The sequence below is a fragment of the Leptinotarsa decemlineata genome, unplaced genomic scaffold (genome assembly GCF_025532065.1).
Source record: "Leptinotarsa decemlineata unplaced genomic scaffold, Ldec_3_MD MMD2_tig00000035_RagTag_RagTag, whole genome shotgun sequence".
In the NCBI taxonomy this organism is placed as follows: domain Eukaryota; kingdom Metazoa; phylum Arthropoda; class Insecta; order Coleoptera; family Chrysomelidae; genus Leptinotarsa; species Leptinotarsa decemlineata.
Window position 1 is genome coordinate 3,127,920 of NW_027412540.1, and position 12,090 is coordinate 3,140,009.

General features: G+C 32.7%; 1 protein-coding gene across 8 annotated transcripts in view; it reads right to left on the minus strand.

Moving 5' to 3' along the window:
- The window catches only part of LOC111515061 (uncharacterized), a 28,305-nt gene extending 21,338 nt beyond the window's left edge, over window positions 1–6,967 (minus strand). For 2 of the 8 annotated variants that reach the window (XR_012464672.1, XM_074171753.1), the window contains exons 1-5: window positions 6,583–6,952; window positions 6,240–6,414; window positions 5,972–6,155; window positions 1,758–1,927; window positions 384–645 (exon numbers count right to left, since the gene is read on the minus strand). Coding sequence is in view for 7 of the 8 variants with exons in the window: in XM_074171753.1 (XP_074027854.1) it covers window positions 384–645; window positions 1,758–1,927; window positions 5,972–6,155; window positions 6,240–6,414; window positions 6,583–6,702 (911 nt within the window). In the remaining variant the exon portion in view is untranslated. Of the gene's footprint in view, window positions 1–383; window positions 646–1,757; window positions 1,928–5,971; window positions 6,156–6,239; window positions 6,415–6,582 lie in introns of all 8 variants that reach the window. The other 6 variants (XM_074171754.1, XM_074171752.1, XM_074171748.1 and 3 more) reach the window with 6 other exon arrangements.
- Between the last annotated feature and the right edge of the window lie 5,123 nt (window positions 6,968–12,090).

A 12,090-nucleotide genomic window follows, 5' to 3' on the forward strand; every position in this document is an offset into this window, starting at 1 on the left:
GAAGTACGAGCTTATCTACGTTGAATAACGTAATTATGGTACCCTCTATTTCATATTATAAGCAATTAGCGTATACACTGCAGCGGAGGCCACTTTTTCGGAGCAGAGTATGTATTTTCGTAATCGGTGTTAACATTTTCGTGACTATTTAATTTCTAAGCGATGGGAGAATTCAAACCCAGTCATTAATGATGAATCAGGACCTTCGACTGTATCTTCGAAAGCCCAGCCTAATATTAAATTCTTTGGGTTTTTTTCATCTTTGCACACCAAATGGACTGATTGATGATTTTTAATCGCACATTTTTTTCAATACCTTAGTTAGAGTCAAAAAAATGTGTAGGAATGGAAACAAAACTATTTTCAAACATAAATGCCATTACCTTTTTTCCCCAGTGTGTACCAACATGTGGGCTTTCCTATCCGAACTTGTTTTGAATGCTTTTGAGCAAACGTTACAAGTATAGGGTCTATCTCCTGTATGTGATCGATTATGCCGGACCAGATTTGACAGATATCTGAACGTTTTCCCACAATGCTGACATACAAAAGTCTTTTCATTGGAATGTATCTTGATATGGTTTTTGAGAGTAAAAGAACATGAAAAGTTTTTGCTGCATATCTTGCACCAATAAGAACTTTCACCTAAAAATATTACTTTTAATATTTTTTGTGAAACTTTTAGCAGTATTTCTAAAAAAAGTTCAATGAGTTGGGGACAATGAAAAAAGTAGAATTGCAACAGTTCATTAAGAGGTACAAAAGCAAGAGAATCTCAAAAACATGGTCACTTAAAAGAATTGAATAAAAACAGTTTTGTCTAAATACCACTGGTTTTGAACGAACAGTTTTATACTTGATAATCTGGTCAAACCCGAAACCAGTTATATAAATAAAATCTACCAGTGGTATTTAGGCAGAAGTGTTTTTATGCATTTCATTTAAGTGATCATGAATTATCATAAAGTAAACAAGTCATCAATCACACATATCCAAAACATGGTATTTGAAAGTTATTATAAAAATACACAAAAAATCAGATCCAAAATATCCAGAACACATTCTTTAATGACGGTAGGTAGGTAGATCTAAAATGAGTGGGTTTATTCGACTCTCCACAGTAGCCCTCGAGAGTTTATTACGGCTCACACCTATTCGAACTCCACCACATAAATCCGGCTACTTATTTGAACGTTCAGGTCAGTGGCAATAGTAAGACTCTGCCAAACGCTGAAAATCTGATCCTGTAGCGGTTCGCGGCGTGGCAGGCACATAGTACGTGCTTTGCAGGGGTATTCTAACACCACCCGCTGCAGAGCACTTCCAAATAAGGATCCTCTCCTACTCCCAAAAAAAGTTCCAAATAAGGAATATATTGAAAATAAACAACACTCATAGATGAAATATAAATTAATCTTAATGCATTTCAGCAAATATACTTAATTTCTTATATTTGGGAAGGTATTTACACAATGGTGGTCTACATACCCTTTTAATATTGGTGCAGATTTTTTATATTAATTTTTTCTCATAATCGTGTAAGTTCCAAAAAAAAAGCAAATATACTTAATTTCTTATATTTGGGAAGGTATTTACACAATGGTGGTCTACATACCCTTTTAATATTGGTGCAGATTTTTTATATTAATTTTTTCTCATAATCGTGTAAGTTCCAAAAAAAAACAAAAAGCAGCACAAAAATTATGCACCGTTTAAATACATGACAGCATTTAGAAAAAAAACTAAATGTTACATACCTGTGTGTACTTTGAGGTGTTTTTGAAGACTTCCTGGATAAGAAAATGATTTTGAGCAAATTGAACAGGTAATTGGTTTTTCTCCTTTATGAATTCTCTCGTGAATTTTTAAGTATTTTGGAATATAAAACTTTTTTCCACATAAAGAACACTCATACTTTTTTATTCTCCTTAAAAAAAATTGCATATTTCAGAATAACAAAGGAATCAAGTCAATTTGACAAATGAAACATTTTATTACTAGTTGTTAACGTCAACCTAGAAATTTCCAAACTACACATAAAAAATCAAATTTATTCATAACATCAACATAATTATCAAAAGCGAAATCAATATGTAGTGATGAAAAATTGTTATGAAACAGTATAAACTTCTGGTGTCACCACAAACCACTTACTCTAGGGTGTCACACAAGTTTTGGTTTAAGCCCCAATTTTCTATTTTCAGAAAAAGATAAGAATTCATTAAAAATGAATATAAATAATGACATGAAAAAAATTGAGAAATGGTTAAATTTAACAATCAACCAAGAAAAAACAGTTTTCATGATTTTTAAGCAAAAAAATATGAACAATATAAAACTTATGACTTTGAAAAAGCTAAATTCGTAAACGAATTGTCTGAAAATCTTAAAAATAATATTCAATTATTAAAAAATCTAAATTGCGTGATCATAATACAAAAGTTTCAATAAATTTCATCTTGATGTAATATATACTACCAAAGGAAAGAATAATACTATTTCAATTTATTTAGATGTTTTTAATAAATTGCATGAGAAAATGGAAAATCTAAAACAGTTAATTTATTTTCCAAAATCATCAAAGAAATGATGATTGTCATATTATGATTATTTGATTGCTTATATTCTCTTATTATTAAAAAGCTGTTATTATTGTTAACTTGAAACTTAGAGCAGCAGACATCATTGAAAATTGTATTTCTATTTTAGACTACAATTCCGAACAGAGAACACTGAAATCAATAAAACAAACAATCCATAGCAACAACATCACATTCACTTTATCTAAAGAGAACACAGTTATTGCTATCTCCAAAGACAAATTGAAAAAAACTGGTACTGTCACGAATAAAAAAAGGATTGCAACGCAAATTGAAGTTCTCTGACAGTTTGTAGTGAATCCTACTTTATCGACTCGTCAGGTAGCTACAGCAACCGGATTATCCCACGAATCTGTAAGGAAAGTACCTAAATTACATGAATTTCATCCATACAAAATGCAAATCCTTCAAGAACTTGGTGATGATGACCCCGACACAATATTTAAATTTTGTGAAATTATGACAGCTAGAATTATCGCAGAACTTCGACTCATCAAAAATATTTGCTTTAGTGACGAGTGCACTTTTTATTTGATTGGGCATGCAAATAAATAAAACTGTCATTACTGGAGTGACGAGGACCCACGTTTATTTAGAGAAGGGCATAAACAATACCCTGAAAAAGTTAATGTTTGGGCTGGTATATTGGGAGTTGCAGCTACAGGTACATTATTTATAGAAAGAAATTCGAGTGGCAAAATGAATGCTCACATGCTAGAAAGATCTATCGAACCTCGGATAGTTCATGAGTTAGAGAATTAGAAAGACATACACGGCACCTTCATCTTTAGAAGAAAATGTATTACATTTTCAACAGGGTGGGGCACCTTCTCATTATGTAGTTCCAGTTGGACAATGGTTAGGTTACGTTGAATGGCCTCCTAGATACCCGGATTCATCTCTTGATTTCTTTCTCTGGGGCTATCTAAAATCGGTTGAAAAAAATGGAAATCATTTTGAACATTTCTTAAACTAATAATAGAAAATAAAATTTCAATTTGAATAAATAGTGCTTTATTTGATAAAGCAAAAACTACTACATCGAATGTACCTTTGTAGGTAACCATTGAAGAGCATTTCTTAGGAGCTTTTGGATAAGGTATCATAAGTAGGAGGTTGCCATTCAAAACTTTAAAGTTAGGGTGGCTGGGGACGAGGGGGTAAGTGAAAACAAAATTCCTGTTACATTATTTTGTTTCCCCCTCTCTATTATGGAAGTTGTTTTTAGTGATTTCTTATATTTTATTTGGTTGGTAAGTTTGGTTGTTCAGGTTGTAAGTTTTCAAATTGTCACCCCTGTATAACAACAAAAAAGGCCTCATAATGGGTAATCTTCGAAAAAACTATACAAAGACATGCAATTTTCCAAAAATGTATTTAATGGTATAAGTATGTTGACAATGTGATAGCTTGTTTCACAGGAACACATAGACAATTAGTTATTTTTCGCACACAAAAACTTTAATAATAATGGGGATATTAAAATCACAATAGATCTAAAGACCAATAATTCGACAATCTTTTTAGACCTCACGATTACAAAAATTAATAACAAACACAATTTACCATAAACCAATCCATACACATAACTTTGAACATCTATTCCCACAGCAACATAAATTAGCAGCTTACCACAGTATAATCCAAAGACCCGAAAACGAATTTCTCTCTTCGAACAAAGCCATTGTATGGCAAAACATGTGTTGCTTTTTTGTAAAGCTGTTTAGTGAAATCACAAAAAAGTGTTTTTTCAATACGTTAGTTATATATTTTCATCAAGTATCAGTCGATTCCATTATGTAAAAGACTTATAGATACTTTCACTTGTGTGAACTTATATGTTACAAATTACTTGTGTATTTGATGTTAAACCTCGTTTCACATCTTCATTTGAATTTATATTACCAAGTACTACTCGAAATTATTAAAATTTAAGGATTAATAATCAGAACAATTTTAGTTCTTCTTACAATTTTTAAAAATTTTCAAAATTGACTTCAAATAATATTGAAATAATCGATTTATTTCCCTATTGATATTGTTCAAAAAATCTTTGAATACTAGTTTTTTTCGTGACATTTGGAAGTAGAGATTTATAGATTTATAAATCTGATTCAAAGCAAGACATTAAGAACTACAGGAATTACAAAAATACTTTCGGAGCTATTTGTCAAATCATACATCTGCAATCCCTCAAGGATCTCACTTTTGGCCAATTCTCCTCAATTCATTAATCAATGACATTGAAATAATTTTTTACAACACTTTTTTCTTATTATTTGCAGACAATCTGAAGATATTCAAAACAATTTCTAATTTTAAAGATGCCAAAGTTCTCCAGTCAACCATTGATCATTTTTACCGTTCATGTATCAAAAACGATTTTACACTAGATACAAGGGCTCATATCACTCATACATAGATATGTTTGGAATAGCATAACAATATTTTGAAAGTTAATTGTTTGAATTAGAATAGTCTGGAGTTCTAGAACATGATAAATCGATAGTTCCAGTATGAATCCCTTAATTTATTTTTACAAAAATGTAAATTAAAATTTGAAAAATGGGTCTCCCATTGATAAATAAATTACCTGAATATTTTAGGGAAACAAATCTGTAAACTTTATTATTTAGTCACTTAACCAGTTTGGTGATTCAATAATTTTTCTGAAGAAAGTTTGGTTGGGTAATAGGATAAATTTTTTCTTGAAAAAACAATTGTTTTCTTGCCGATGTTTCGAATTTAATTGAATTCTTCTTCAGGGCTCTGTAACACTCAAACATACTTCCCATAAAACTTATACGATTACTATTGTTTCAATTCTTCAAGAAATAATGAGTTCTCAATTAAATTACTCACCGAAAAGCAGTTTTTTCGTGTTGATGATAATACTATTTTAAAAACCATCAGACATATTAGATACCTATTAAAAGTTTTTGGCTTTCTACTACTCCATCTTGATACAAAAAAAGGGGATGAGGGAATCTTCCAAAGAAAGGAAGGAATTAATCAATTCGAAAATAAGTAACTCTATACATGTTTATATGAAAGTAGGAGTTTCAGAGGGACTTCCTTTCAGTTTGTGTCTGAAAGTTACTTCTTTGCATGATCTACACATCCATGTATAGAGTTACTTATTTTTGAATTGATTTTTGGAAGATTCCCTCATCCCTTTTTTTGTATCAAGATGGAGTAGTAGAAAGCCAAAAACTTTCTTTCCCAAAAATTAATCACTCCTAAAAATATAACCCCTTCAATGCATATTAAAAGTATTTAAGTATTACCCCTTTTACTAAAGTTAACATTATCTATTCACAGTATTGGAAACTCAACTTTTGATAAGAGGTTTATCAGTGGGTGAAGTTTACCTGTGAAAATTTAGATGCCTCTTCAAGCATTTCACATCTTCAAAATGTTTATTACAAAAGTAACACTGATAATCATTTTTCAATTGATGTTCAGATACATTGCAAGCATCAACGGTTTTAATGTCCGATATAAGACATTTTTCTTCTTTATTTTGCTTGGACTTCAAATCATCTTCTGAAACAACTTTTCTGAATGGATAGATTCATTTAACATTCAACAGACCTGAATGATAACTGAAAGTATCGAAAAATGTATATTTATCCCTACCACTAATTAGATTTGCACTAATGTTTGTACTGGACTGATCATCAACAGACTTTTTAGGAGTATTTCTCAGTAGCCTGTCATTGTTTTCACATAATTCTCTGAAAGATATTGTATCCTCCATTTTTTTCAAACAATCTTCACAAATGTGATCTGGGAGTCCATCTCCAATTTCCAACTGAAAATATGATTATTGATTTCAAAAAATTATGGAATGGAAATGTTTCTGTTATGAATCAATAACGGAAAAATATTTAAAAATGTTTTACTTTTTGATATGCTTTCACTATGTTTCAGAAAGTATCATCAGGTGTATGATGTAAAAGGGTAATTAATGTACACTTACCTCTATTGAGGCACATTGTTTCAACTTATATACGATCGGAGGATCGAAATCAAAAATACATTTTGTGCCTTTTCCAAGACATAACCTACATATTTTGGAGGATTCGACCAAAAATTCCATAATAAAATTTTAATGCGTCACTAGTATATAAACGATAATTGTGAAGTTGTTTGGTATATATATTGCTTATTTTTCAAACAATAGAAAAAAAGATATTTACAAAAAATTTAATTGACACTATATTAACCTCACTCTGATCTTAACATTTTGGTACCCGCCAGTGTTCCCAATGATGAATAGTTAAATTTCCTACAAGTACGTTTGAAATTACCCGGTTTTTGCAATGACCCAACGTTTTCAAAAAGTCGACTATTTCAGAAATATATGTTGAAAGCAGGGAATTTGTTATTTGAAAAGTCAATCTCCTCTTAGACTGATACGAAATGTTCAATACCTACGCTTTTACTAAAGAATACAGAGCCCATAGTACTTACCATGACCACCACAGGGCAATGACACTACGATGTCAGTTGATACTGGCCGTGGTCTGAATCACGTTCACAGCGCTTATAATAGCGTACCAACGCTCGGTCCGATTCGTGCTTTTCACGCTCACCGTTAGCGTTGTGAACGCTATGACGTCACATGTGACGTCACACCGTAGTGCTCATAGTACTCGCGGATAAGATCGTTAGCACCTTAGACAAGGAATTACCTAATCTAAGGTTAACACTGTGAACATTGACGTTATTTTGCGCCATTTATTTGAACTATCGAGTGAGTTATTTCTGTGAATTCAAGCGTACGAAATAAAATTTATTAAAATCTCAGTGAATTTTTCCGTGTCAATTGAAGAAACTGGCGAGATAGAAAATCTGGGAATTATTTCTTCGACGTACCGTTGAATACGAGGTCCAATAAGCTCCAATTTACCTCGCTTTTTGTTCAACACGAGCATTGTGTTAACCAGTTCATCTTCGGAGCTACTCGATGATGACGAAATATCTAATATATCTTCCACATCAATATCAGTCTCGTCACTTTCCCCGATTGCAGAAAATGCTAGCATTTTCCGATCTTTATCAGCTACACCACATACTCCATTCATATTTGTTTCAAAAAATGCCTTGTTAGGTTATGTTTGACTTATGGAATTCGTAAGCACAAGTGGTCCGAATTATTAACACTGCAAACATATGTTGGCGCGCTCACGTAAATCGGAACTGACGTTAGCAGTGTAAACGTCGTGAGTGCTGCGAGCACAATTCGGACCACGATCACTTACATTAAATACTGACATCGTGCTAAGTACTAAAAGTGTTACGTGACACGTAAATTCCACTTCTGAGCTGACGATTACCCGTTAGTTAGGGAAGCTATAGACTATGCTGTAGACGACCCCTCACGTTTTAAAAGGCCCCGACTCCCCGACACTTTGTCGAATGAGGCCCTCATGTCCCCCGTTAACAGATGAACAATTTTTCATCCATCTCACCCCAGCCGGGTAGGGGTACACTGTGAAACGCGGTACTGATGTCTGAGGACTTTCATACCGCCACCACCATTCAGTCATGACCCTTTGTTCTTTCGACAAACGCTGGGGTAGATTTGAAAACGTCGAAGGAAATTTCAGCGAAACCGTCTTCTTAGCCTATCTAGAAGCGAAATAAAAAATATGAAACTCGTCAACTTTGTGGAGAAAGTTTTTAATGATAAAGTCGAGTGCCCTCGTTGAAAATGGTGTTGATACAAGCAAATATTTCAAGTTAATAGCATTCTTAAACCTCCCGGAACCGAAGGAATCTACAGGATACAGGTCACTGTTTCGGCAGGACTTTTACTTCTTTGCTAGCAGCATCAGGAGCAAATATAATGGATATTAAGAAGCATGGAGGATGGAAGTCTACAACAGTAGCTGAGGGTTACATCGATCAATCTATTTCTTATAAAAAGTCTATTGCCGAAAGAATAATCCCAACAGCTAGCTCCAGCGTTACAGCATCTTCCTCTTCACTTCAAGAATTAAATGTTAATGCCCATGAAATTGTCAACTCAGATAGTTCAAATATATTACAAGGCTCTTCAATATCGCAAGGTATTAATATCAGCAGTTGTTCTAATTGTACTTTTCATAATAATGTTCATAAATAATAATAATGTTATTAATGTATATAATACATTTGTAACAGAATTTAATTGTATCTAAGTATATCTATATTGTTCATAATGAAACTTCCTTGAAAATTGAATAATTATGTTTTTCTACTCCCGTACGTGAAATAGTACTTTCACACACCGTTCACGAATCGTAAAATGTAATTTCACGCCCTTGTGCGTGAAATTATTTTTACGCCCTAGGGCGTGAAATAAACCCATAAGAATAACATGGTACATTCAAGTGTTTTTATTACCAGTGCGTGGAATATACTCATAAGAAATACATTGTAGTCTGTCCATAAGACCTAATACATGAATATTTCGCTGATAGGCGGCCTTAGTGCATCTTTTGTTTAAGAGCAGCAATAAATCATAAATAAACTGTCAAAATAGCTTGATCATTATTGTTGTGAGCTCATTGTTGAGAGTTAATTATTAATATTTTAACATTATATATCGTATATCTGATCATTCAGATATACGAAGCAGTACCCCGCCGGATGTTATGGATGCAGCCAATGAGGCTAGTATGACTTTATTACCCCAAAAATTATTGAGCGTGTATGAAAATATGTATGAAAAATTCATGGCATGGAGGAAAACAAAGAATAACAATTCATTTTCTGAAAACGTAATATTGGCATATTTGTCAGAATTATCCAAGAACTTTAAGGCAGCAACACTTTGGAGTAATGTCTCAATGCTAAAAAGTACCATCAGCATTAAAAAAAAACATAAATATTGACTATCCTAAGGTATGTGCTTTTTTAAAAAGGAAGAGTGAGGGATACGTTCCCAAAAAATCTAGAGTTTTGGAGAAAGAACAAATACTGAAGTTTATACAAGAAGCTACTGACGAAAAATTTTTATTGCCCAAGGTCAGTTTAATGTCTCACGGCAGTATTAAATAAATAGAATATCTATCTATAAATAAAGTAGATCCTAATAAGTATAGTTGGCCAAATCAGATATATTATCTAAAATTATGTTAATGTGATATCTAACTATGATCTTCTAAATTATTTTAAATTGGGCGTTGAGAATCGCGTTTTTACACATATATTTGTAAATACGAATGGTTCAGCCGTAGTGCGTCGGCCTCGCGCGCCCAAGGACCTGGGTTCGATTTCTGACAGCCATAATCTTTTTTAGTTTCTATATTGTAATTTCTTTTTCTTTTAGGTTATACTAATATTTGGACTTGCTGGAGCTCTTAGAAGAGATGAACTGTATAAACTGAAATTAGATGATTTTGAAGATTTAGGTACAATACTCATAGTAAACGTCCATGATACAAAAACCAAAATCTCAAGAAAATTTACCATCACGGAACATCTTGATTTATACCGAAAATATACGGCACTCCGTCCGCAAAAATACGCATAAAAAATTATTTAGTAATTATCAAGGTGGAAAATGTACTTGCCAGATCGTTGGTATAAATAAAATTGGTAAAGTTCCTTCGGTAATCGCAAAATACCTAAATTTACCGCATGCTGAACAATATACAGGCCACTGTTTTAGGCGGTCATCCGCCACGTTATTAGTAGAAGCTGGAGGCGATTTGCTTACCTTAAAAAAACATGGAGGTTGGAAATCCTCTGCAGTGGCAGAACATTATATAGAAAACTCAATTACTCAGAAAATTGAAGTGGCAAATAAAATTTTATCGCCTCAAAATCAAATTTCTTCAGCCCCTATCGCCACTACTTCTATCATCTCAACTTCCAAGTCAAGAAACACACTAATAGAAAAATCAAATGCTGCAGGTGTAAGTTTTGGAATGGTCACAGGTTCCAATATTACTATTAATAATCATTATTATTCCACATCAGAATGAAAACCAAAAATAATAATCTCAGTATAAGAATTAATTGTTAATTTTATAATATAGGTACTTACTAATTATTCTGAAATTCAATAAAGCTCTTTAAAATAATGGTGCTTAATTTTCTCTGTATGGTCGTAGAAAAAGTATAGTGTGCAACATGTGCGTGAAGACTTTTTTACACTCGCGTTGTTTGCGACACGAGCCCTCACGCTTGTGTAAAAAAGTCGATTTCACGCACTTGTTACAATATACTATTTGTTTATTGCTATTTGGTCGAAAAAAATCGTGTTAAAAATACTTTCAATACTAATGTTGAAACATTACTTTGCAAACTTCATCTTTCAATACTCTTGACAACCATTAGAAATGTCACTTTTAATGACAGCTGTACAAAAACCATTTCATTGTGAGATTTTCACTAAACAGTTTTACAAAAACGCAACACGTGTTTAGCTATACAATGGCTTTCTCAGGCGTGTCTTTACTAACCATACGAGTATTCTAATTATTCAATGCTTAATATACATAATTTTACAATTTGAAGTACCTAAATTTCAAGTACCTGAGTTTATAATGAATTAAATTACCTGAACTTATGTTCCAATTTCCACATTTGAAAAACTATTTAGTAACGGGGAGTGTTGGGTCCCCATTTTGGTTTTTGGGCTTGCTTGCTGGTTCCTTTCTAGATTGGCGTGAAGTTATCCACAGATTTCTGGCCACACATGCCGACGTAGAGAAAAATAAAAATCTGTGGTTGGGTTACAAAATTATAAGCACCCGTACTAATATCTGTGACTGGGGATACCTATTCACTATAGGTTGAACGTGAAATTATTGAGACTATTTGGTGTTTAACATTTTCATAGAGTCTTGAATAGATTGAGGCGTTGATAATCCTTTTCTCATCAACAATACAGATTAAGGGAAAAATAAAATTGAAAATATTAGACTTACTTTCCAATACCCCATATAGAAATGATATCCAATGATGTGCATCCATCAAAATCACACAACTTCCATAGTTTCTTGAGAAGATTAACTTGGTGATCACAGTTTTCTTGTTATCTAAACAGATTTCGAAAAAGAAATTGTTGAAACAATCAGACTCATTTTTTGAGATTCCTTGTATTCATGAAAATCACACAACTCTTATAGAATTTTGAATAGATCAACACAGTGAAAACCGTTTTTTTGTTACCCATACGAAATTCGAGAATAAAATTGTTGAAACGATCAAACTAACTTTTTCAACCCCTTGTAGAGTTGAAACCAGATGATGTGCGTGCATAAAAATCGCATAAGTCTTATGGAATCTTGGGTAGATTGACGTAGTGATTACAATTTTCTTGTCACCCAAAGAGATTTCGATAACAAAAATGTTGAAACAATCAGACTCATTTTTTAAAACACCTTGTAGAATTGGAACCAGGAGATGTGCGTTCATGAAAATTACATAACTGTTATAGAATCTTGATTAGATCGATATAGTGAAAACTGTTTTCTTGTCACCCATACAG